General features: G+C 56.7%; 2 protein-coding genes and 1 non-coding gene across 3 annotated transcripts; all 3 read left to right on the top strand.

The window, feature by feature from the left end:
* Positions 1-554: 554 nt before the first annotated feature.
* On the top strand, positions 555-7,992 carry TUT1 (terminal uridylyl transferase 1, U6 snRNA-specific). The gene is made up of 9 exons (XM_070426395.1): positions 555-668; positions 2,177-2,367; positions 3,144-3,459; positions 3,631-3,731; positions 4,732-5,201; positions 5,779-5,888; positions 6,025-6,135; positions 6,318-6,410; positions 6,802-7,992. The coding sequence occupies exons 1-9, from the start codon at positions 587-589 to the stop codon at positions 7,947-7,949; spliced, it is 2,622 nt and encodes an 873-aa protein (XP_070282496.1). The 5' UTR covers positions 555-586; the 3' UTR covers positions 7,950-7,992.
* A 1,380-nt stretch (positions 7,993-9,372) lies between these two features.
* Positions 9,373-19,425, top strand: EEF1G (eukaryotic translation elongation factor 1 gamma). Its single transcript, XM_070427277.1, has 10 exons — positions 9,373-9,437; positions 10,499-10,657; positions 11,809-11,872; positions 12,021-12,163; positions 12,694-12,837; positions 14,394-14,523; positions 14,875-15,079; positions 18,586-18,758; positions 18,842-18,966; positions 19,190-19,425. The coding sequence occupies exons 1-10, from the start codon at positions 9,426-9,428 to the stop codon at positions 19,346-19,348; spliced, it is 1,314 nt and encodes a 437-aa protein (XP_070283378.1). The 5' UTR covers positions 9,373-9,425; the 3' UTR covers positions 19,349-19,425.
* Positions 16,594-16,730, top strand: LOC139019136 (small nucleolar RNA SNORA29). Its single transcript, XR_011473031.1, has one exon. It is a non-coding gene; the product is annotated as a small nucleolar RNA SNORA29 (small nucleolar RNA).
* Positions 19,426-25,658: the final 6,233 nt, after the last annotated feature.

Genomic DNA, 25,658 nt, shown 5'->3' with positions numbered 1-25,658 from the left:
GCGGGCAGAGCTCCCCAACCAGGGCTGGGAAGCGGGCGCAGAACACCGTTTTGGGGGCGGAACGAGGGCAGAGAGAGAAACAACAGTCCTGAGGTTGGGAGTCCAGGGACAGCGGTCGGCTTCGTGGAGCTGCTCACCCTCCGCGTTTGTTCTCCAGGGAAACCCAGGGCGGAGGATACAGCCGCGCGGGTCTCTACTGCCCCTCGCAGCAGAGCACAGCCTGCCCACCACCCCCAGCTGGGAAACCGCAACAGTTACCCGCGCCAGCCTTTGTGTCTGTCGTTATGAATATTCACGATTCTTTGGGCCAATCAGCACCGGAACAGCTCAGAGCACACCAATCGGCTTACGGCTTGCAGATAAGGATCGTGGATGGGGCGGCTTTTCCAAAGCCTTAAGACCCGCGGGAAACGGAACCCTGAGTCGAAGGGACCTGTTTTCCGGAGGAGTGCGCCTACACGGTTTGCCGCCTTACGTCACTTCCGATTGGGTTGGCGGAAGTTGCTTTCCAGAGCATTGCGATTTGGAAGCGCGAGCTCCGCTGGTGGCGGAAGTGGTTGCAGTCGGTTGGTACCGGGTAGTCGCGATGGCGGCGGTGGGTTCGGATGTCGAGTCGCTGCCGCGTGGGGCTTTCCGCTGCCGCCTCTGCCACGTCACCACAGCCAACCGTAAGCGGTGGCTAGTGAGGAGGGGTGGTTGTGGGCTCTCGTCTTTGGGTCCTGGCGAAAGTTAGGGTAACAGGTCATCGTTCTTGCCAAGCGTCGATAGGTAGAGTCGCCCACCTCCGTCTTGCCTCCGTCCGGCCCAAGGACTTAGAGTGGGGGAAGCCCCACCACCTTACAGCCTCCTTCCCGCCAACCGAAACCTCCCATTGTACCCCCTCTTTGATCGCCACTTGTTGGACATCGGCTGTACGCCTGAGGTTCCCGCTGGGCTCTGCGGGGGTGGGGGTCGGGGGGAGGGAATGCGGGAGCACGCCACCTAGAGGTGGGGACCATTCCGTGCTCTGCAGCTGTGTGGGGAGCGGTGGGGCCAGGGAAGCCCTGCAGAGGCAAGGGAGGGTGAGTAGCATGGCCGGCAGGTGGGATTCTAAAAGTTGGCAAGGTCCTTGTATGACAGCACAGAGCGCTCCATGAAACCTCGGGTTTGACCTTTGAAGTCAGAATCATGATATTCCCTAACAGGACCTCCCAGTCTTTTTTTCTTCTTTTTCTTTCTTTGTGAATGGCACCGCTGCTCCGTCCCACTAGGGCCAGCCGGAAACCCAGTCTTCCCTGGCCCCATCCATACATTGATGACATCGAGCAGCTGACTCAAAATGTAATAAACATAACGGCAGCTAAACTTCTCCTTCGTGCGCCGCGTGCCAGACTCTCTGCCAAGTGCCATGTGAACAGTTCCTGTCGGTTATGTGCTGCTGTTACCTCGGTTTTACATCTGAGGAAGTTGATGCACAGAGTTAGTTGCCCAAGATCTCGGCTTGATTGAGCTGGGATTTGAACTTGGACAGTGTGGCTTCCTATCTTGCATTTGTAATCTTTATACCATACTCAGAGATGACCCAGGGGATATAGTCTAGCGCAGTGGTTCTCAACCTTCCTAATGCCCTGACCCTTTAATACAGTTCCTCATGTTGTGGTGACCCCCAACCATAAAATTATTTTCATTGCTACTTCATAACTGAATTTTGCTACTGTTATGAATCGTAATGTAAATATCTGATATGCTATATGTGTTTTCCGATGGTCGCGACCCACAGGTTGAGAACCGCTGGTCTAGGGTCTTGATATATTTAGTTTTTCTTTGTATTATTTGCACAAGTTAGTGGTGTTTTTTTTTCTTACAATTTGCAGATGTTGCTCTTCCTAGCACTTACAGATGGTTTAAGACAGCGGTCGCCAACCTTTCGGACCTCACCGACCACCAGTGGTCCGTGGACCACCGGTTGGCGACTGCTGGTTTAAGAAATACTTGTAGTGTAGTCAGTTCTGGGAACCACTAGAAATGCACTATATGTAAAGATGGACAAAAGAGGAAGGCAGAGGAAGCCAGGAGTTTGGTTATTCAAAGTTCACACTTTCTATGGCTTGGAAGGGTCAGTAGGATTTAGGTAGGTGGAGAACAGGCACACTGAGGAGCGAATTTGGAAGTTTTTGTTTCATGTTTGTCTTTGCAGGACCCAGCCTGGATGCCCACTTGGGAGGCCGGAAGCACCGGCATCTGGTAGAACTACGAGCTGCCCGAAAGGCTCAGGGGCTTCGAAGTGTGTTTGTCAGTGGCTTCCCCCGGGATGTGGATTCTACTCAGCTTTCTGAGTACTTCCAGGCATTTGGACCTGTGGCCAGTGTCGTCATGGATAAGGACAAGGTAGAATGAATGTGTCTGAGGGTAAATGAGAAGTAGGTGTTCCACGTACCAGAAGAGATGAGAGGAACCAGGCGTCCGTTTTGGCCAGTTCCTAATGCAGCTTGTCCATGGGCTAGTTCAGCTTTGCGAATACCACCCAACTTGAACTTTCTCAGTTCACCGGAGTTAGTCACTGGGGTACTTGTTGGTTGTTTACTTATTCAGCCAATCTTTTATTTGCCAATTACTATTAACTGCTAACTTTGTACTAGGCACTGCTTAGAGCTGAATTTTAAAAAAATGGTTCATTTTGACACATGTCCCCAGTTTCCCCCACCCCCTTGCCCAATGAATATCATTGAACTCAACCACACGATAGCAACACGACTATCGTATTGCTGCTATGCTTAGATGGTAAGTTAGAGGTAGGGCTTATGTTTTTATCTAGCATAGTGTTCATTGCGTGGATTCTTCATCTATGTTAAAAGACTCTAATTACAGCAGGCAGGTGAGGGGGTGGGTCCAATATAACCAGTGAAATCACGTCATTGGGAAGAGTGGGGCAATGGGATAGGTAAAGTGAGACTTTCAGAGGCCGACGGGTGAGAGTAACGTGTGGGATCCAAGTGAAGGAGAGAATTGCTTGTCCAAATGTTTCCTGTTGCTCCAGAAACAGCAGGCAGATATTCCCAGTTCACAGGGTGCTCCCCATTTAACCTTCCATGCCCACTCTCAGACCAGGCGTTTGGGTTCTTGGTTGCGGACCCGTCATCTCTGTCCCTGTTGTGATTTTCCAGGGAGTGTTTGCCATCGTGGAGATGGGGGATGTGGGCTCCCGGGAGGCTGTTCTGTCCCAGCCCCAGCACAGCCTGGGGGGACAGCGCCTGCGCGTCCGGCCACGGGAACAGAAAGAATTCCAGAGGCCGGCCTCCAAATCTCCCAAAGGAGCGGCCCCCGACAGTCACCAGCTGGCCACAGCCCTAGCCGAGGCCCCGGACGTGGGGGCGCAAATGGTGAAGCTCGTGGGGTTGAGGGAGTTGTCCCAGGCTGAGCGGCAGCTTCGGAGCCTCGTGGTGGCGCTGATCCAAGAGGTCTTCACAGAGTTCTTCCCTGGTGAGCCGCCTCCTGCCTGAGCCCCCTGTGCTGTCCTCCCCGCCTGCTTCCTCGGTGCTCCCTCAGCTAGCCGTGTCTACCTGGTGGCTCTTTCATCTTCGTGCCCCGTTATGTGCGTCCACGCTTCAGCCCCCCAATGTCTCCTGACCTTATTCTCTGCTCCGCACCCAGGCTGTGTGGTCCATCCTTTTGGCTCTTCCGTAAACAGCTTTGACGTCCATGACTGTGATCTTGACCTCTTCCTGGATCTGGGTGACTTGGAAGAGCCCCAGGTGAGTGACAGGGTGGTAGTCAGCGGGAATGGCTATGTGCCTGGGCAAGCAGGTCACCGCTCAGGCCTTAGTTCCTCATCTGTTCAGTGGGGATCATAGGACCTGCTTGAAAGATACTGTAATTCGAGAAATGTGGATGTGGATTGATATGCACATGAACTGACATGAGGTAGATGGCATTTGTAACGGAAAAAGCCCAGATTTCAAAATGGCATGTAGATCTTATTTTGGGGGGGAAAATATATATATATAATAGGACATATAATAAGGTCATTTTGGGGTTATGTTTTTTTGCTTCTCTGTATTTTTTACTATCTGAGGTACAGATTCTGCTTTTGGAATAGGAAAGGGTTATTACATTTTTTAGAGTTTTACGTTCACGGCAAGATTAAGCAGAACGTATAAAGTTCCCATCTACTTCCAGCCCCTCAAAAAGTGCTAATTTTAAAAGAAAATTTCCTTTATCATGGTCTCTACACACATACACACAGACACTGTATTTTCCAAATCATTTGAGAGCAGGTTGCACACCACGCCTTTACCCCTTCCTGTTCCAGTGTGCACCACCTCAGAACCGAGGGGCTCTAGCGTGTGCAGAACACAGTGCCGTTAGGGCATTGAGGGAATGTTACACTGAACAAGTGTAAAGCTCGGCAAGACTTTAAGGGGCAGTACATCCTCCCGTCTGGTCAGCCACCCTCACCATGGACGGTTGCGTTGTCGCTTTAGTCTTCTTTCCCCTGGAACAGTTTCTCTGCCTTTTGGGCCTTTTTTGACAATGACATTTCTGTAGGCTAGAGATCATTGTTTTATGTCATTGAAAGGTTATTTTTAATGAAAAGAAAAGTATTGTGAAGATTAAATGAGTTATAGGTATAAAGTCCTTGGAATAGGGCCTGGCACCTAATAAGCAGTAAGTCATAATATGTTTTGGGGACGGAATGCTCCTTGGTTAGTGGACAGCAGGAGAGGAATTCATTCAGCTCATTCCCATCCACAGCCAGTCCCTAAGGCTCCAGAGTCTCCGTCCTTGGACTCGGCCCTCGCATCCCCGCTGGATCCTCAAGCCCTGGCCTGCACCCCAGCCTCCCCTTCAGACTCGCAGTCCCCAGCTTCTCCCCAAGACTCGGAAGCCCTGGACTTTGAAATCCCTTCCTCCTCCGTGGCACCCCAGACTCCGGATTCGGCTTTGGCCTCCGAGACCCTGGCCTCTCCCCAGTCCCTGCCTCCAGCCTCACCGCTGCAGGAGGACCGGGGAGAGGGGGAGCTGGGGAAGGCTCTGGAGCTGGCAGAGGCCCCGAAGTGGGAGAAGACCGAGCAGGGAGCCACGCTGGAGCTGGTGGGGTCCATTCTTCGGGGCTGTGTTCCTGGAGTGTACCGAGTCCAAACCGTGCCCTCCGCCCGGCGCCCCGTGGTCAAGTTCTGCCATCGGCCTTCAGGTCTCCATGGGGACGTCTCCCTCAGTAACCGGTACCTGTTTCGGGGGTGACTGGCGAAGGCCAGCGGAGCATCCGGGGCGGCTGAGGAGGGAGCCTGGTGTGGGGTGCTCCTGCACCTGCTGGGCCTCGGGGTTGTCCTGTTGGGTCCCGTCCTTCCTGCCACGCACCTCCTGTGGCTGCCATTCCCATGTTCATGAAGTCGGGTTTGGGAATGCTATTTTGAAGGGATTTAGAAAGTTTCATGGTTGAATCGATTTGGGAAATGCTAAGTTAAATGCAAATAGGTTTCTCCCTTCCCTCCCTTTCCCCACTTCCTCCTTCCCTTTTCTTCCTTTCCTCCCTCCCTCCTGTCTTCGTTTCTCTCCACACGAAGGCTCTGAGCAGCCTTACAGTGATCTGCTCCGCGGATGTCCGACACGGGCATGTAGGACGGGTAGCATGCGGCCTGCTCTGCACAGCCTCTCAGAAGGCCAGTGTGTCAGCAGACACTGTGGGAACCCTCTCCTGGCCTATTCCTGGCTCCCCTTACCAAGTCCGGAATAAGATCTGGGGGAGATGCCTTCAGAGGGTTCCTGCGCCCTAACATCCTTGTCTCCTCTTTGTCCCAGGCTGGCCCTGCATAACTCCCGCTTCCTGAGTCTCTGCTCCGAGCTGGATGAGCGGGTGCGGCCCCTGGTGTACACCCTCCGCTGCTGGGCTCAGGGTCGAGGGCTGACAGGTGAGAGTTGGACGGCCCTGGGGCTGAGTTGGTGTTGGGGCAAAGGAGGGAGGTAGATACAGAAACCAGGGTTGAGAAAACCCGCCTGGGAGGGCGCCAGAAGCACCTCTAATCTCATGAATCATCATTTCCCCAGGGAGTGGCCCCCTTCTCAATAACTACGCCCTGACCTTGCTCGTGATCTATTTCCTTCAGACCAGGGACCCTCCTGTGTTGCCCACTGTGTCCCAGCTCACCCAGAAAGCAGGTACGCAGCCCAGCCTCCACCCTCTCTCGTTAGCATCATCTCACCTGCTCTTTATCTCACGTAGACACACTGAGCTCCGCGGGGACTGAGAGCTCTGTTATCACCCCTCTCTCCATGCCCCCCGCCCCCCCCCCCCCGTCTTCCAGCTTCCAGGCTGACCCCCCCCTTTTCTCCTCTCACAGGTGAGGGTGAGCAGGTGGTGGTGGACGGTTGGGACTGTAGTTTCCCCAGAGATGCCTCGAGACTGGAGCCCAGCGCCAATAAGGAGCCCCTGAGTGAGTGTGGGGACCAGTAAGAGATGTTAATGGCAACAGTAGGTAGCATCCACCCACAGTTCCTGGGGCCGCATGGCCCTCACAGCGGCCTTGGGTCAGCTAGTGTTACTGCCGCTCACAGCTGAAGAAGCCGGGTCCTGGAGTAATGGGGGCTGCCCGGGGCTGCACTGCTGCCAGGGGAAGGAGCAGCATCTGGGGAGGGGAGGACGCTACTAGGGGCACAGCGCGCGAGCTTGGCCTCTTGCTTGCAGGGCTCAGAGAGACCTGGCTGCTGGCACTGGTGAGCTCCTTGAAGGGAAAAAGCAAGTCCTGCTAAGTGAATGGCTCTGGTTCAGGGCCTATCTCGGTTCTGGCCTCTGAGTAACCCCCTTCCCTGGTCTTCCTCCTCCAGGTTCCCTGCTGGCCCAGTTCTTCTCCTGCGTGTCTTGCTGGGATCTTCGTGGCTCACTGCTGTCCCTTCGGGAGGGTCAGGCACTGCCTGTGGCGGGGGGCCTGCCCTCCAACCTCTGGGAAGGCCTGCGTCTCGGCCCCATGAATCTCCAGGACCCCTTTGACCTGAGTCACAATGTGGCAGCCAACGTAACCAGCAGGGTAGCCGGGCGGCTACAGAACTGCTGCCGAGCGGCGGCCAGTTACTGCCGAAGCCTCCAGTACCAGCACCGTTCTTCCCGGGGTCGGGACTGGGGGCTGCTCCCCCTTCTGCAGCCCAGCTCCCCTAGCGCCCTGCTGTCTGCAACCCCCATCCCCTTCCCTCCTGCTCCCTTCACTCAGCTCACTGCTGCCCTGGCCCAGGTGTTAAGGGACGCATTGGGGTGCCAGCTGGAACAGGGAACCAAGAGACTGCGGCCAGAGGGAAGTGGAACGGGGGATTCTCCCCGGGAAGGGTCACGCAAGAGACTGAAACTAGACAGACAGAAAAACAGCTCTGAGGACGGGGAGCAGGAGCAGCAGGGGTGTGCAGGGAACCCGAGCGAAGAAGGGTTGGAAGAAATGGTTATAGAGGTTGGAGAAGCAGCGCAGGACTGGGCCCTGCAGAGCCCTGGGCAGCCAGGGGCGCCTCCCCTGCCGACTGCAAAGCTTCTGGCCCCTGGAGAAGAGGAGCCAGGCCATGCAGTGCTGGCAGAGCAGGGCCACGCAGGACCTCAGGCGGCCCAAGAAGGGGCCCAGGTTGAGACAAGGAAGGGGGCGTCGCTCTCTCCAGTGAGCTGGCGCTGTGCCTTGTGGCACCGAGTGTGGCAGGGGCGGCGGCGGGCCCGGAGATGCCTGCAGCAGCAGACCAAGGCTGGCGCCACAGGCGGGGCGGGCACAGGGGTGGAGTGGCTGGCGACGGAGGCTCGCGTGACCCAGGAGCTGAGAGCACTGGGCAGTGCTGAACAGAGGCCAGAGGCTGAGCCGCTCCTGACCTTTGTGGTATCTGCCTCCCAGGCTGACCAGGCGCTCACTGTGACCCCACTCCAGGATTCCCAAGGCCTGTTCCCTGATCTCCATCATTTCTTACAGGTTTTCCTCCCTCAAGCCCTTCGCAATCTCCTTAAGTGAAGCCTGGCACCCGAAAGGGCAATAAAGCTGCTGGTTTAATACACGCTAGTTTCTCTAATTCCCACCTGGTGATGGTCCTCCTTCCACGCCCCAGCCTTATCACAGCCTTCTGAGGCCTGGCCGCCCTTCCAGCCTTTCTCACACTTGGAGGGAGTGGCTGGGACCCTTTGGTGCCTGCAGCCCCCTCAGCAGAGCTCTGGGTGCTGGGGTGCGGGTGTAGGTACTGCACAGCGCCTGTGAGAACGCCCGACTGCCTGCACTTGCACCTGCAGATCTTCAGACCTGGACATGGGTAAAGGGCAGTCCATCAGTTTGTCTTAAACTGTCCACTCCTCCATGACAGGAGGTGGGCGGAAAGGGCTGCTCTCCCTTGGCCCCTCCCCTGCTCAGGCCCTTTCATCGGCAGGAACAGCATTCCGGAGAAAACCAATTTAACAAGTTTCAGACGTTTATCCTCTAGACAGCGGTTCTCAACCTGTGGGGGTTGGACGACCCTTTCACAGGGGGTCGCCTAAGACCATCGGAAAACACATGTATAATTACATATTGTTTTTGTGATTAATTACTATGCTTTATGTTCAATTTGTAACAATGAAAATACAACCTGCATATCAGATATTTACATTACGATTCATAACAGTAGCAAAATGACAGTTATGAAGTAGCAACGAAAATAATTTTATGGTTGGGGGTCACCACAACACGAGGAACTGTATTAAAGGGTCGCGGCATGAGGAAGGTTGAGAACCACTGCTCTAGTCAAGCAACAAGCCCCGCCCCCGCCAGGTGTGGCTGGTGGGTGAGCATCCTCTGCCGCAGGAGGAGGTCGCAGTGGGTCCGGTCGGGGCACATGCCAGGTTGCGGGCTGGATCTTCAGGGGGGAGCGAGCAGCAGGCAGCCGATGGATGGTTCGCTCTCAGCAATGATGTTTCCCTCTCTCCCTCTCCCTTCCTCTCTGAAATGGAAATATATTTTAAAACAACACAGCAGAGCGGTTATAGGAATCTGGCCCATGGCCACTTGCAGGCGGAGTTTCCGCTCCTGTCACAACAACACGTTGGGGGCTTGGCAGAGCCTCCCATCAGGTCACTCTCACCCCGCGGCGGAGGGGCGCCCGGCACCCGGGGCCGGGAGCTGTGCCACGCAGCCGCCTGGGCAGCCGCCGCCGGCTGGTGCTCAGTCCCTCCGCGCCTTCTCCCTCCACGTCGGGACTCCCATTGGCCAGGCCTGAGGGGCGGGACCGTCAAGCAACTCACTGCGCAGGCGCGGGCTCCTCCGCTCCGGCCCGCAGGCCCCACCCCTTTTTCCAATTTCACGGCCGCGGTAGACACAACTGTCGTGCGTGTGCCTTCTATGCCGTCCTCGCTTTCCGGCCGCTGTTTCCCCGCGGCTCTCCGCTCCCCCCGCCCCCCCCCCCCCGACGGCTTACTTTGCGGCAGCACTGAGAGCCCCACCCCCTTTCTCTGCGGAATCACCATGGCGGCCGGGGTAAGTTTGCCGGCTCTGGCCGTCCGGGTCACCCTATCCGGCGCCATCCTCTGCCCGGTTGCGACCCGCTGGCGTCAGAGGAGTTCTGGAGCCGAAGGCGGGGCGGATCCGGGGCCCAGAGGCCGTGCTGTTGGGGAGCCGGGCTTCCAGGCCCCGGGCAGAAACTGATGCTGAGGCTGTGGGAGGCCGAGGAGTTGGAATGGCCTGGGTTCGAGGCGAAAGGAGATGCCGGGTCCTGGCCGTCTGGGGCCGGAGAAAGGGGCTCAGGTTCATTGCCTCCTTGAGGCGTGGGATCCGGGCAGGTGGACGGAACTTTTGCGACCGTTTGGGGCGATAGCAGGGACAGGGACAGGAGGGTCTTTGTGGGCATGTACTTGGCCACGGTCAGGGCTCGCCCATCAGGGAGGTTCGGGAGCGGAGAGACCCCGACGTGGGTCCGATCAGCCGGACCTCGCCGGCCAGGTTACTGGACGGAGAGGGGCCACACCAGGCAGCTCATGCGGACGGCACCGGAGCGACGGCCCACGGGTCGCATGCGCGCCAGGGGGAGGGAGGCTCCTTACAGGGAGGCCGGGTTGATCGGGGAAGAGAAGACCCACTCGGGATCCGCGTGGCGGCTCGGGTGGGACTCGGTCGGGGCGTGTGCCCTCGGCAGAGGCGATGCTTTTGAACTGAGCGGCCCCGCAGTCGCGCCGGCCGGCCTGGTAGCATCAATGAATGAAACGGGCCCTGCGGGGCGGGCGGTGTGGGTTCGTCCGCAGGCGGAGGCCGCGGCAGCCTCAAGCTGTGGGTTCCGTGCTTCTACGGGTGTCCTCAGGGAAGGTCAGCGCTGTCAGCTGCTTTATTTAGCCGTCGGTGTGTCTGTCCTCTGCTCTGATTACACAAGGCCCCGAGCTGCAGAACTCGGGTTACCCGCCGAGGGAAAGCGGGAGTGAGTGGGGCAGACGGCGACGATTGGGGGGGGGGGGGGGGGCGCGGGGGGGGGGTCGACCCGGGAGGTGATGGGTAGGACCGGGACCCCTGTCCTCGCGCTGACGCCCGGTTCCCTCTTCCTTGCACAGACCCTGTACACGTACCCCGAAAACTGGAGGGCCTTCAAGGCCCTCATCGCCGCGCAGTACAGCGGGGCTCAGGTCCGCGTACTCTCCGCACCGCCCCACTTCCACTTCGGCCAGACCAACCGCACCCCCGAATTTCTCCGCAAGTTCCCGGCAGGCAAGGTGAGCAGGAACGTGGGAAAGGGGTCTTTGGTCCTGAGAACCCAAGTGGCTGTAAGATTCTATTACTTTGAAGGTAGCCTCCATCTTTAAAGAGATTTCAGACCCACCCACCCCCTGTATTTTAGTGATTTTTTAGAAACTTTTATTTTGAGCTCCGCTCGTGTGCTCAGTGGTTGAGTGCGGACCTGTGAACCAGGAGGTCACAGTTAGATTCCCAGTCGGAGCCCATGCCCAAGTTGTGGGCCCGATCCCCTGTAGTGGGTGTGCAGTGATTCTCACCCATGTTTCTCCCTCTCTCCCTCTCTGAAATCAATGAAAAATATATTTTTAAAAAGTTCTTCTATTTGGGGATAATCTCAGATTCCTGTGTAGTTAAAAGTAATAGTTAATTGTAAGTGGAAGTTTAAAGATGATTAAATAATGAAGAGCTATTCAGTGACATTTAATAGTTTGCAGGCTTACTTTGGAAGAAAGAATGACCTTTGACTGTTTTCAGTGCAAACTCAAGTATCTCCTGTGAGCAGGATTCTTCCCCCCGGGGCTGGCAGAGGGGGCCGTGTGCAGTGTGGGGAGCACCTGATGCTCTCACTGTTACAGACAGAGATGTAAGAGGTGGCTTCTTACCTTTTGCTCATCTGATTGAGGGATTTTATCCAAGTAGCTGATAATATCTAAGTATTTTGGGTTTCTTTTGTGAGTTCAGGCTGTAAGGGATACCAAGTTATTCAAATACTTTGGGTTCTTGAGTTTTAGATAATATTAGGAGTTTGGTTAGCAAGGGTTGTCGGCCTTATATAAACACATTCATCCAGAACAGTTTAGTTCCTGGGATTGGCTAGTAAGAAATGACTGTTTCACTTACCATTTTTTTCCCCTTAATCCTCATCTGAAGATACTTTTTCCATTGATTTCCAGAGAGAGTGGAAGTGAGGGAGGAAGGGGAAAGAGAGAGAGAGAGCACGCGCACGCGTGCGCAACATTGGTTGCTTCTCATACACATCCCCACCGGGGCTGGGGGTCCTGCATCTGAGGGTACGAGGTTCGTACCCTTGACTGGGAATTGAACCTGAGACCCTTCGTTCGGAGGGCAGACGCTCTAACCACTGAGCACCTGACCAGTGTTTCACTTATCTTTTGACTGCTGTCTGCAGGTTCCAGCATTTGAAGGTGATGATGGATTCTGTGTGTTCGAGAGCAATGCCATTGCCTACTACGGTAACTTGCAGTTGGATGGTGGGTGGGAGGGTCGAGCGAGGGGTGTAGGAGAGGGTGCGGGTGAGCTGGAGTGGAGGAGAGGACTGTTCGGGCACTGACCTGGTGTTGGCGGACCCCAGGGTTCTGACTTTGCGTCCCGCCTCTGCAGTGAGCAATGAGGACCTGCGGGGAAGTAGTCCAGAAGCAGCAGCCCAGGTGGTGCAGTGGGTGAGCTTTGCTGATAGCGACATAGTGCCCCCGGCCAGTACCTGGGTGTTCCCCACCTTGGGCATCATGCACTACAACAAGCAGGTAAGTCTTGGAACTTGGAAGAAGCCAAAGGCGGGATGGAGTCAGCTCCAGAGGGTCAGGCAGTGAGAAATAAAGTGGGTTGAGAAAAGGGGGGGAATGCTGGGAGTGTAACCAGGCCCTGATCTTCGGGCTGTGAGTTCGGAGCCCTGGGCTGTTGGTGGGTGGTGTCTGAGTTCTTTGTCAGACCCGTGGAGGTGGTCAGAGAAGGGGTTTCTTCTGTAGGAAGGTTAAACCCAATGACGGGAGTGGTTAGACCAGATGACCTCTAAGGTTCCTTCTAACGTGCAAAGACGTGACACAGCTGTGATCTGGACAGTGGGAAACGAAGTCGAAAGGAAAGGGGGGGAAGGACATGAGCCAGCCTGCCCCAGGGACAAATGTAACATTGCGCTTTGCGTGTGACATGTTTGGGCTGATCCTAGACGCTGACCCAGTGAGAGGGTGGGATGAGTAAGTGAAACGGCCCTCTTAGTTCAGTGATTGGGGGAGGGATTGGTAGTCACTGATAGGTTTACTCACTGGGTCCACAGGCCACAGAGACCGCAAAGGAGGACGTGAGGCGGATTCTGGGGCTGCTGGATGCTCACTTGAAGACGCGGACCTTTCTGGTGGGCGAGCGTGTGACACTGGCTGACATCACAGTTGTCTGCACCCTGTTGTGGCTCTATAAGCAGGTCGGTGTGTAAGGCATCAGCTCGGCAGGGGGTGGGTGGGGTTAGAACAAGTGACAAGTCTCCGGCCGCTCTATCCTGATGGGAGGACTTGGGTGTGAGGGACTCAGGGAGCCGGGGAGTCCAGGTGGGTGGGTGGGTGCCGGGCTGCCTGCCTTCCGGGAAGCGCAGGGGTCCGTTGCCCTTAGCGTCTGTGTAGCGGCTGAGACGGTTCTTGTGAAGCCAGTTGTGCTTCGGGGTGAAGGCAGGTGGGGGTGGCAGACTCGGCATGGAGATCTGGAAGCGGAGCTGGGTTCCGTGCTGGCCGCATTCTGACTAGTAGGTAGAGGGTGGGGGTGTGGGCACCCTTTGGTCCTTTTTCTTCCTCTGTGAACATAAACCCAGGGACTAATCCCACAGTTGAGGTTATTGGGGCAAAGATGACATGTTGCTGGTCCTGAACAGCAGCTCTCGGACTGATGCGGGTCCGTAGTAGTAATGTGATGAGAGCAAGGGAAAAGCACCTACTTCGTGCCAGACCCCATGCTAAGGCCTTATAGCAGTGGTTCTCAACCTGTGGGTCGCGACCCCTTTGGGGGTCGAACGGCCCTTTCACAGGGGTCGCCTAAGACCATCGGAAAACACATATATAATTACATATTGTTTTTGTGATTCATCACTATGCTTTATGTTCAATTTGTAACAATGAAATTGGGGGTCACCACAACATGAGGAACTGTATTAAAGGGTCGCGGCATGAGGAAGGTTGAGAACCGCTGCCTTACAGGGATCGGCTTAGTGTGGCCCGTTGTGGGGGTCACGGTGGAGTAGAATCTGAACCCAAGTTCTGTAGAACCAGCACGACAGAGCTGACGCTGCGCCTGTCTCCACCGCTGATCCTGGCAAACTAAAAAGAATGGCACATGAGCCGGCCAGTGTGGCTCAGTGGCTGAGCATTGCCCTGTGCACCAGAACGTCATTGTTCAATTCCCGGTCAGGGCCCATACCCGAGTTGTGGGCTGGATCCCCAGTAGGGGGTGTGCAGGAGGCAGCCGATCGATGATTCTCTCTCATCATTGATGTTTCTCTCCCTCTCCCTTTCTCTTTGAAATACAAAAAAACAAACATTTTAAAAAAAAAAATGGTTAATGAGTTTTTCATGAAGCTGTTTAATTAAAAGGTCTGTCCATTATTCTGAAATAAACTTTTTGCTGTTGCATATTTTCTATTTATTTATTTGACAAAATGAGTAATTGATAGCCCTCTGTTGATCCCAACCTTTAAAAAAATTCTGTCAACACGTGAAATTTAAAAGATTGGAGACGAGGTGTGAAATGGCTTGGCAAAAGGAGTAAGGCACCCCACGAATGCTGTTCCTGCTAAATATGACTGGACCACCTTAAAGAGATGAGGAAGGTGGGTGGGGGGTCGCCCTCCAGGGTAAGCGGGTGTCTAGGCAGCCGCTGTTGGGGTTGAGGGGACGGAGGAGCTTGGGTGTTGGAAGAAGCAAGTCTCGGTCTCTGGCTGGAACCTTCTGGATGGTCCCCCCGCTGACTGTTCCCACCTTCCCGTCCTGGCAGGTCCTGGAGCCGTCTTTCCGCCAGGCCTTCCCCAACACCAACCGCTGGTTCCTCACCTGCATTAACCAGCCCCAGTTCCGCGCTGTCCTGGGGGAGGTGAAGCTCTGTGAGAAGATGGCCCAGTTTGATGGTGAGTCTGAGGAGCGGGGGGCTGGTTTGCTCAGTCTCAGCCCCTGGCTTCCTGTCCAGCCTGTGGGTGACGTGGGCACCCAAGTGTAGGGCATCACATGTGTAGCTGATGTTTTGTGAATCTTGCATTCTCCCCTCGCTCACTGGTCTGTGTTGACATCGCTGCACGTGCACTTGTCACTGAGGGCCCTGCGCAGGGACGTGGCGCCCGGGTGGCCCTGTGGTTGAGCCTGGCTCCCGCGCTGCCCCACCCCGCCCCACCCTGCCGTTTTCCTCCACTGCCCGCTTGCTGCCTGCTTGGGGGGCAGCCGAAAGAGGCCGAAGATTGACTTTTCTCCTTTCTCTGCGCCAGCTAAGAAGTTTGCAGAGAGCCAGCCGAAAAAGGACACCCCTCGGAAGGAGAAGGGACCTCGGGAGGAGAAGCCGAAGCCCCAGGCCGAGCGGAAGGAGGAGAAGAAGGCCCCTGCGCCCGCTCCCGAGGAGGAGATGGACGAGTGTGAGCAGGCGCTGGCAGCGGAGCCCAAGGCCAAGGACCCCTTTGCTCACCTGCCCAAAAGGTGAGGATACGGGGACGTGGGGGGAGGGCTGCATGGGACCCAAGAAGGGCCCTTCTCACCCAAGTGTGTCCTCACACAGCTTGGGCCCAGAGTTTGAGGTCATTCATACAAAATTAAAGTTGTGTTTTAGTTGGCAAATCAGGTGACTTTCTGAATTTAAGAATTGGGTGAGCTCTGAAAGGAGCAAGTACGTTCTAAATGCATCCAACAGTGGGGAGGTTCAGAATTCCCTTTCTCGCAAGCAAGCAGGCAGCAGGCCGGAGTTTGAGGGGTCGTTGGTCTTGGGGGTGCTTGTTGGTCTCTGACCCTCAGAACTCAGTGAGGAGTGTGCTGCTTGGGTGAATTGGCCTGTAACTGGTGCTCATGGCGGGCGGCGGGGGGGCGATGACCGGGCTGCATGGGGCCTCTCTGCTCCTTGTTTCCCAAACGGGGGAGTGCAACCCCTCGGGAAGAAGGAAGTAGATGGGGTGCTTGTCTGTTTCCTCTTTTCAGTAAATGTGGGGGTTCCTGGAGGAAAGAATATGGTAAAAGGGAGATTGTTGGTGTAAAAAAGTGGGGCACCCAGTGCACTCCCAGTTCTCCGTGTTAGTGAAGCTTCCCAGGGCTGAGAGGCGTTGGAAGAGGCAACAACTCCATCTTTTTTTTTTTAAAATATATTTTATTGATTTTTTACAGAGAGGAAGGGAGAGGGATAGAGAGTTAGAAACATCGATGAGAGAGAAACATCGACCAGCTGCCTCCTGCACACCTCCTACTGGGGATGTGCCCGCAACCCAGGTACATGCCCTTGACCGGAATCGAACCTGGGACCTTTCAGTCCGCAGGCTGACGCTCTATCCACTGAGCCAAACCGGTTTTGGCAACAACTCCATCTTTACATCAGGTTTGTTAAGGGAGTGGACACGCCAGGTGCACATTCTTCCCGCAGGGGCCGTGGCATCCTCCCGCCATGGGGCAGGTGCTAAGGGGCTGGGCAGGACGGCAGGATGGATAGGGCACAGGGTCACCCGCCCAGATAAGAGGAAGATGCCTTGCATGCTTGCTGCGGACTGGGACCAGCAGGCCTCGGGGCACAGGGGTGGGGTCCATCGCAGTCTGTGCTGGTTCTGCCTGGAGGGTCCAGTGTGGTGGCGCCATCGCAGTCTCTCCACACTCATCACATCTTCGCTCACTCATCTTCGTTGGACTTGCAAGCGATAGGAGAAAGGTCTTCCTCACCCACTCGGCCACCCTCTTAGTCGTTGGTCTGGTTCAACGCGGCTGACTTCCCGTCTCGTGTGGTTTGATATGGGGCAGATAGAGCGACTGAGCGAATGAAGGGGCGCACTGGTGCTGGGCACAGCAGCTGTGCTGGTGGGAGGTCAGCAGCTCTGTTCTCCCACTCGGGGAACAGCTCGGAGAGTGGCTGAGGTTCTCCTCAGGCTCCGCACTCAGCTGCTCTTTACAGTGTGTCTCTTTTTGAGCTGATTTCCTGTGAACCTGGCACAGGGGCAGGTCAAGACTGAGTAGGATTCTTCCCCATTTGACTGCCACATTTTCTCCCAGTAGATTTTGGTGGCTCTGCTTATGGGATAGAGTAACATCGCCATGATCTGAAGGGGGAGGGTTTGTTTGTGTCCTCCTTCTATATGAAATGGCTAAACAGAAAAAAAAAAAAGAAAAGCGAGCAGGATTTTTGGTGTGTGTAAATGAGCTGTGATAACTAACCCAATTACTAGGCTGTTGTAATGTCGACACTGTTAATTATTAGCTAGAGATTGTCACCTGTTACTCTGGGCAGAGAATAAATCAGGCAGCGAACTTGAGGTCTTTAATCAATCGCGTTTCTTAACAGCTTGAGAGTGTTTGTAATGCCTGTTTAATAAGTAGGCCCTATTAGTTGGCTGCCAGGATGATTTCCCCCAGGATTATTTTTAACTTATTTTTATTGATTTTAGAGAGGAAGGGAGAGAGAGAAACATCAATGTTGAGAGAGAATCATTGATTGGCTGCCTCCTGCACACCCCACACTGGGCATTGCCCTGACTGGGAATCAAACTGTGACCTCCTGGTTCATAGGTCGATGCTCAACCACTGAGCCACGCTGGCCCGGGCTCCCCCAGGACTCTTAATGTCACAGAGGTAATGCCTTCGAAGACCAAGACCACCATTGTCCAGTTCCTTTTGGTCTGTTGAGGGCTTCCAGCCAGCTTGTTTCAGGAGCTGTTGAGGGCTGGGCTGGGGTGGGGGAGGATTATGGTCATGAATAAGAAACATGGCTCAGGAGGGTGTGAAACATCCGTACCATCTGGTGGTGGTGGACGTGGACAAGCTCAGGTGAAGGCTCTGGTGTCAGGAAGGGACCTGGCTCCAGTGTAGCCGGGCAGGGGACACACTTAACCTGGTCTGTGAAGGGAGGGAAGGTCTAACTCTAGGTCAGTGATGGCGAACCTTTTGAGCTCGGCGTGTCAGCATTTTGAAAAACCCTAACTTAACTCTGGTGCCGTGTCACATATAGAAATTTTTTGATATTTGCAACCATAGTAAAACAAAGACTTATGTTTTTGATATTTATTTTATATATTTAAATACCATTTAACAAAGAAAAGTCAACCAAAAAAATGAGTTCGCGTGTCACCTCTGACACGCGTATCACAGGTTCACCATCACTGCTCTACGTCTTGCTGTAAGGAGTGAAATAGGTGGCAACTCGTGGCATTATTAATACTAACGAATAACTGAACCAACTTAGACATTCAGTAAGGGGGCTTAATAAGTTCATGGCACATTCATGCCGTGGGAGGTTATGTAGCCATTAAAACATTTGCAAAGAATTCTCAGTAGCGCGTCATAGTGTTCAAGGAACAATCTGTAAAGGCACAAAGCTACCTATATCATCTTGGAAAAATCACCAGTGGAATTTTTCACAAAACACAAAAAACACTAGTTGTCTTATTTGCTGGTTTTGTGGGTGGTCTTCAGGCCGTGTGTTTTTGCAATTGGAAAAGAAAGAACAGGGCTGAGGGGGGTGGGGGGGGCGGGAGGGGCGGGAGCGGGACTGGAATTCCTGGCTCTGTGTGCCAGAGGCTTCACAGATAACCTGCACAGGAGGGTTCAGCAGCAGCTGAGCTGGTTTCTGGGCAGCAGGACTACACGGGGCGGAAGGCTGGGCGGAGGCCCTTGGAGAACGCTCCCTGCTTAACCTCGCTGTCATTAGAGTGTGTCACCCAAGAGTCCTGTGTGATGGGGGAAGACACTGAGTCACTGGCTGAATGTGACTCATGGAAAAGAGCCCTGGGAGGGGCGGGCGGGCGGGCGGGCAGCATGTCCTCCTGTGCCTCCACTAGGGGGCAGCAGTTCGCCGTGCTTTCCCGGGGCGCGGCTCCCTGGGGTCCCACCCTGGGTGCTAAGCATACTTGGGCTGGGAGTGGGGAGCACGAGGAAATGCCCTTGGCTTCTTGGCAGGGCCGCCGTGGCTGCCTCAGGAGGCCTGCTCCACACTGACCCCGCTGTTTCCCTCCGTTCAGTACCTTTGTGTTGGACGAATTCAAGCGCAAGTACTCCAACGAGGACACGCTGTCGGTGGCGCTGCCGTACTTTTGGGAGCACTTTGATAAGGACGGCTGGTCCCTGTGGTACGCCGAGTACCGCTTCCCTGAAGAGCTCACCCAGACCTTCATGAGCTGCAACCTCATCACTGGTGAGGAGAGCGTGGGTCTGGGAAGAGGAAGGAGGGCAAGGTAATGCGATCTCAGAGGCCGAGTGTTCTCCCTGCTCCTTCAGGAATGTTCCAGCGGTTGGACAAGCTGAGGAAGAACGCCTTTGCCAGTGTCATCCTCTTTGGAACCAACAACAGCAGCTCCATTTCTGGAGTCTGGGTCTTCCGAGGCCAGGAGCTCGCCTTTCCGGTGAGGAGGGGCAGGGGCGGAGTGTGTCTAGCCGGGAGGCTGCGCACGGCACACCTTGATGCTGGCTGATAGGCCTGGAGGGGCCTCCCGGAGCGGGACGGAGGAGCTGGCATGTCCCCAGCGGCCTTGGGACCTGATGACATGAGTCTGAGCTGGGAGTGGCAGGTGTGAGACCGTGTCTGGTAACCTGACCACATGCTTCTTACCTGGCTTGTCTCCACAGCTGAGTCCAGACTGGCAGGTGGACTACGAGTCATACACGTGGCGGAAGCTGGATCCCGGCAGCGCGGAGACCCAGACGCTGGTGCGAGAGTACTTTTGCTGGGAGGGGGCCTTCCAGCACGTGGGCAAAGCCTTCAATCAGGGCAAGATCTTCAAGTGAACATCGCTTGCCCTCGCCGAGCTGCCTGCACCCGCCCTCCCGGGCGCTGGGGGTCATTAAAGGAAACTGAACATCGAGCCCTGTGTGGTCTGCCTGCTCTGTGAGGGCGCTGCTCCGGAGGGCGTGCGGGGGAAAGCAGGCGAAGCCTCAGGAGCAGAGTCCCGTTCTTGGCTTTGGTGTCGTCGCCCGCCGCCTCCTGTGACCCGCCGCCTCCTGTGACGGCTGTCCTCCAGCTGGTGCGCTGGGTGGGCGGGACATGGGCTTTGTGACCACCTGACTCTTAGGGACCAGGTTCCCCGAGGTGGGCATGCCCGCACGTGGAGGGAGCTCATGGTGCGCAGTGTGTGCGTTTTCCCGCCGCCGCCCCGTGAGCGAGGCGCTGGGTGCAAGGGGCCAACAGGAACAGGTGTCTGAACACTGACCGCCCGGGCTGCAGGTCACCGGGCGGCCCTGCTTTCTAAGGAGGGTTCAGAGGTTTAATGACTTGCCTGCGATGACCTTATTTTTTAAATATATTTTTATTGATTTCAGAGAGGAAGGGAGAGGGAGAGAGAGACAAACATCCATGATGAGAGAGAATCACTGATTGGCTGCCTCCTGCACCCCACACATGGGACTGAGCCTGCAACCTGGGCATGTGCCCTGACCAGGAATCAAACCGTGACCTGGTTCATAGGTCGACACTCAACCACTGAGCCACGCCCGCCAGGCTGTGGTGACATTTCTTAACTGGTAGAGGCAGGATTTTAAACCCCTTTGGTGTCACTAAAGCCTGGAAACACCCTGTTGTGACATAATTGTCATCCATTAATCCTGCTCAAATCAGTGGTTACTGTTTTTTCTCTTTTGAGCTTAATTTTAAAAAAAATTATCTGTGTGTTTTTCAACATTTTTTTTAAAATCCTCACCCGAGGGTATTTTTCCATTGATTTTTTTTTTTTAAGAGAGGGGAAGACAGAGAAATATCGATGTGAGAGAAACATTGATTGGTTGCCTCCTGCACTCGCCCTGGAGCCTGCAACCGAGGTACAAGCCCTTGACCAGAATCGAACCAAGGACCCTTCAGTCTGCACCTGATGCTCTATCCACTGAGCCACACTGGCTGGGGCAAGCTTAATTTTTCTACTCTGCAGATATTCTTACCCTGCTCTGATGGTCTTTTCTGAAGAGCATTGACCTCCCTATGAAGTTAACAGTTTGGGTGAACGTGCAAACATTAGAGTCCGTTTTGAAGCACATGCAGAAGCTGCTTTTGGTATTGAGGTTGTGGTTTTCCGGGTGTTTTCTCCCTCCCTCCCCTTTAGTCTAAGCCCGGGGCGGGGGGGGGGGGGGGGGTGCCCTCCTGGCTTAGGAGGGGAAGTGGGACCTTTCCAGGTACTGAGCGGACTGGTGGTTTCAGGGTAGAGCTCTAGCCAGCTGGGAACCGGGACTGCAGTGGGGGTTAGGAATCCAGCTGGGCGAGGATGGGCTGGTTCTTGCTCAGTTTGCTTCCTGGCATCTCATCTTGCACTCGGTCCAGACTTGCTACCTGTCTTGCATCTGAGCCTCTGGGCTCCTCTTGGATAGGATCTGAAAGCGCTGAGTGCTGACCGGGTGCGCCCTGAGCTGGTGGCTGGGGCCTCACTGAACCTGTCAGACTCCCGTTCCCACCACACCCTGCTCTGCTTGTGTAATCTTCCCAGCCTTCCTGGTCCCCTTCATCTTCCCAGGAGAGACCAAGCCGGGCACGTGGGTTTGAGGGGGCAGGCCTGAGAGGCCCAGGAGGCGTCCAACTGGAAAGGGGCCGTGTCTGCCTGGTGAGCCGGACCCTGGGCAGCAGCAGGCCTGGCAGTCCCTGTGGACTGGCCGGCTCTGGCCTGGGGGGCTGGGACCCCGCCTCCTAGCCTGCCCGCCCCCCGTCTGCAGGAAGAGTGACTCATCCACACCTCCTGCCTCCTGTGCCTCTAGCTCTGGCGGTTTGGTGTTGAAGAGGGTGGCTGGGTTGGTGGTTGGGGCCAGGCCTGTGTTTGGGGGAGGGCCAGTTACCCACAAGCAGAGGTGGGCTGGGAGGCCCGAGGGGAGGGGCTGTGGCCTCTGGAAGGCTCGCAGTTGGCCTCCAAAAGGGTGAGATGGAAGGACCTCTTCCTGCCCAGATGGGCAGGCAAGAAAGGTTAACGGGGGAGTTTCTAGCGGCAGATGTGGGGCTGGAAAGAGGGGAAGTACATCTGGAGCTGATTCGGCCCCGCCCTGCCCCGGGAGGCCTGAGTCACTGCACCACTGCAGGCTCTGGACTTGCACCCTCCCGCCTCGTCGAGCCCATCCTGATGGGGGCTGAGTTGGCTCCCGGAGCCCGGCCTCCCGCCATTCCTCCCAGCTCTGGTTGAAGGGGCTGGCCGTGGGCAGCCAGTGAGAACCTGCGCCTGGGACACTGCTCTGGTGGCTGGGCCACTTTCCCACATGCCACCCGTGCGCCACCAGGAGCTGGCCTCCCTGCACACAGCGCAGTGCGTGCTGCGTGCCCACGCCCGCAGGAGCTGGGGTCTCAGGCAGAGGGAGGGGTGCAGCGAGGGGGCCGAGAGCAGAGTGTGGTTTTGGAAAACGGGGAGGCTGAGGGGAGGGGGAGGCTATTTTATCCTCTGGGCGCGGGGTGCAGTGGGAGTGGGCTCGGCGAGCGCTGCTCAGCGGGTGGATGACCGGGAGGTGGGTGCTGGTTAGAGCAGCTATTTATTTCAACTTTGTTGGTGCTTCTGGCTTCAGTCACTTAAAAAGTCAGAAGCCTTTCAAGTTCTTCCAAGAGAGACCCACAGCGTCACTTGCTCAGCACAGCTTCGAGCCGGAGCGGGACAGCTGCTGCTCTGCTCGTGGGTCCGACCCTCCCGCTGCGGCCTACGTGCCCCGAGTGTGCCACTTCCCCTTTCGGGAGGTGGGGGAGGGTCTAGAATGTCGAATGGAGAGGAATGAGTGCTTTGGAGGCCCCACCCAGTCGTTTCTGAAAGTAATACTGTGTTTTCGTGGCAACCGGCACTGTCCTTGGAACCCAGCGCCGGAACCCAGCGCCGAGGTGGGCTTTGCTGGGTGGCAGTGGCTTCCCCGGCTCACCCCGCTGGTGCGCCCACAGGGCACCGCATCGTCCCCAGCGTACTGGGTCCTGCATGTGAGAACGTTAGCCTGGGGTACCCCCTTCCCTAGCCCCCTAATGCTGACGCGCTAGCGCCTTGGCTCCTGAAAGGTTAGAGAGACCACGCCACCTGCTCGCGTCTGTTTGCTCTGATCAGGCTGGCGTGGGGCCCGGAGGAGCTGGCGTTTTACTGCAGTGGAATTACTGGGGTGTCCCGGTGCCTCGGCCCCGGGGCTGGGTGGGGTGCGGGATATGGCAGTTGACGGCCAGCAGCACTCCAGTTTCTTGTAAGAGAATTCCTTGCGCAGGTGGGACTAGGTCAGTGGCAAGGATGTCGCTGATGACCTGAGACGTTCTGGCTGCTTTTCACGCCTGTCACCCCCGCCCCTCCTGCAGCCCCGCCCACCTCTGCTTCCCGATTTCCCGGGATTCCAGCGGGAGCTCCTGCCTCGACCCTATTTACACAGAGGGCGGGGCCCAGGGCAGGAGCTGCTGGCCAGTCAGGGTTCGGGGCTGTTTCTGATGGGATCTCCCTGGAATGTGCCTCCTCTGGTTCCCGCTGCCCCCTCCCCGCCGCCGCAGGAGCAGCTGGCCTGTGAGGGCCTCTCCCGCTGGCTCAGCCCTTTTGCAATCATCTGGCTGGCTCTCCGGGACCAGGACGGGGGTGGACAGTGAGGGTGGCCGAGGGGACATGGCAGGGTAGGGGAGCTGATGGAGGAGGGAGGGCAGAGGGGTCTGGAGGCCTGGGCAGAGGGAAGGGAGCAGCCCTGCAGGCCAGGGAGGCGGTGTGAGGAGCTTGGGGAAGTGGCTGCACTGGGCTTGCCGCTTTCTTTTTTATTTTAATATTTTTATAGATTTCAGAGAGGAAGGGAGAGGGAGAGATAGCAACATCAACGATGAGAGAGAATCACTGATCACCTGCCTCCTGCACCCCCCCACCTCCCCACTGGGGATAAAGCCCAAAACCCAGGCATGTGCCCTGACCGGAATCCAACCGTGACCTCCTGGTTCATGGGTCGACGCTCAACCACTGAGCCATGCGGGCCGGGCTGGGCTTGCCGCTTTGTAGGTGTGAGGGAAAGTTGGCCATAGTGGACCCTGGCCAGCCGTGCCTTGGGGAGATCCCTGTGTCCCCTGACTCACAGGCGGCCACCAGGTGCTGCTGCCAGTGGGCCTCTATATGGGGCCTGAGTCACTGGCTGCAGGGTGTTGGCTGCCCTGCCCCTGTGGTGGCAGAGCCCGTGTCCTGCTCCACCCCTCCCGCTGCTAGCATGGGGTCAGCAGACACACCCCTTCTACCCACTCTCTCTCCTCCATCTCTTTGACTCAGACACAGAGAATGTGCCTCGTGCAGCCAGTGCCGGGGAGACCATCCCAGCAGGCCCTCACTCACCCAGGAGGAAGCGAGCCCAGAGGGGAAGTGACTTATCAGGGGCGCATGCTGGTCTCTGCAGTCCCTGCGGCCACTCACTGAGTCACTTTTGCTCCTAAGAACAGCGGGAGGATGCTTTCCTCGGAGGCAGAGGGCAGCATAGTGGACGGAGCTCCCTGGGTTTGGGCAGCAGGGCAGCAGGGCGAGGGTGGCATTGAAGGCAGCCTGGACCGGTAGGAAGTGTGGGAGGAGTGTGTCCTGGGGCAGGGCAGCCCTCGGACCCAAGTCCTGGGGCTGGGCGGGCAGAGGGCACAGGGTGTAGAGGCGGCCAGGCTTCCAGTAACAGGAACCTCAACTATGCGGTGACTCAGGCCCCGGGCAGCCGAGGCCCTTCCTCCTGCTCGGCCTGATTTCCTTCAACCAGACTTGGAAGTGTCAGCAGAGGACGCGGAAACCGGGCTGCTCGCCCTCTCCCCCGGGAACTGGGGGAAAGGCAGGGGACGACGGGAAGGATGGGAGAGACAGATTCCGAAAAAGGGGAGAGGAGGCTGGTGCTCCCCTCTCTGGGCCCCTCCCGCCCCGGCCCTGCGCCCTGGCCCTGCTGGGGAGGGAGCGGGCGGGTGTTGGCTGCTCCGATCATTCCAGCTCCCTCCCTCGGCTGCTGTTTACAAGTCAGTCGGCCCAGTCCCAGCCCAGCTCTCAGCTCTTCTTTTCTCCTGTCCTCCCTCCCTCCCTCCCTCCTCACACAGCCCCATTCAATCATGTCTGGCCACTTCTGTACCTTAGTCCCTGACCACATTTCCTATTATCTTCTCGCCCCCCCCACATCCTCACACCCACAACTCACCAGCCTTTGTGGCCTTCTCTTGCTGATGCTTGGAATCCAACCATCCGGGGTGGCCTGCCCCCCCACCTCATCCCTCTCTGCTCACCCAGCCCTCTCTACCCCCCCCCAAGGCCCCCCCGCAGCCCTCTCTGCTCCCTGCTCTTGCCCTGACCATCTTTTGTTGCCTCCTTTCCTCCCAGAACCTATCAGAGCCTGTGCCCTGCCCCTGCTCTCCCCTCGCTGTGGCTGTGAGCGGGCCTGCTGGCTCTGGAGGTTTCAGCGAGGCCTGGGCGGTGGAATGGGGAGTTGCCACTTCCGCTGTCTGGTCTGAGCTGCAGGGACTCCTTTTTTGAAGCCTCGGCCTGAACCCCAGGCTGGACTGGGCCGGGCTGGAGCCGGAGGCTCTAACCTGGCTGCAGGGTCTGAATGGGGTGAGGGGAATAACGCTGAGAAAGAATGTTTGGATCCAGGACCACCCAATGGGCTCCAGGGTGGCTGGGGACGGGGACAGAGAGGAGGCCCTGGAACGGAGTGGAGAGGGCCTGGTGCTGGGCAGGGGCGCTGCTCGCTGGGCCGGGCTGGGGGGAGGGGGGTCCAGTGATCGCGATGGTCCCACATGGCCCCCAGAGGGCTGGCCCTCATTCCTCTGCTTCGAGGGTCCACGTGACAAAGCGCCCGGCGGGAAGCCTGTTTCCAGAGACGGCGAACAGGCGGCTCACTTCCCTTCCTTTCTGGGGTGGGCGTTCGGAAGCCATGATGCCTTTGAGCCGCCTGCATCTGTTCCTCTTGGTTACACTGATGTCAGAGAAGGGGACTGTGGTGAGGAGGGAGGGGAAGGGGAATCCCCTGGCCAGGGGCCTGCCCACAGAGCGCCCCTTGGTGGTTGCTATGGAAACACACATAAGCATAATAGGAACAAAACAGGCGCGTTGCTGGGCAACAGGAGTCCAAGTTCAACAGACACTACAGTACAGATGAGGGAACCCCGAGGGAGCGGCCCTGGTGAGGAAGCTGG

Source organism: Myotis yumanensis, unplaced genomic scaffold (genome assembly GCF_028538775.1).
Source record: "Myotis yumanensis isolate MYYU_CA2020_CCGP unplaced genomic scaffold, mMyoYum1.0.hap1 SCAF_10, whole genome shotgun sequence".
In the NCBI taxonomy this organism is placed as follows: Eukaryota; Metazoa; Chordata; class Mammalia; order Chiroptera; family Vespertilionidae; genus Myotis; species Myotis yumanensis.
This window is presented reverse-complemented; position numbering and strand designations above follow the sequence as displayed.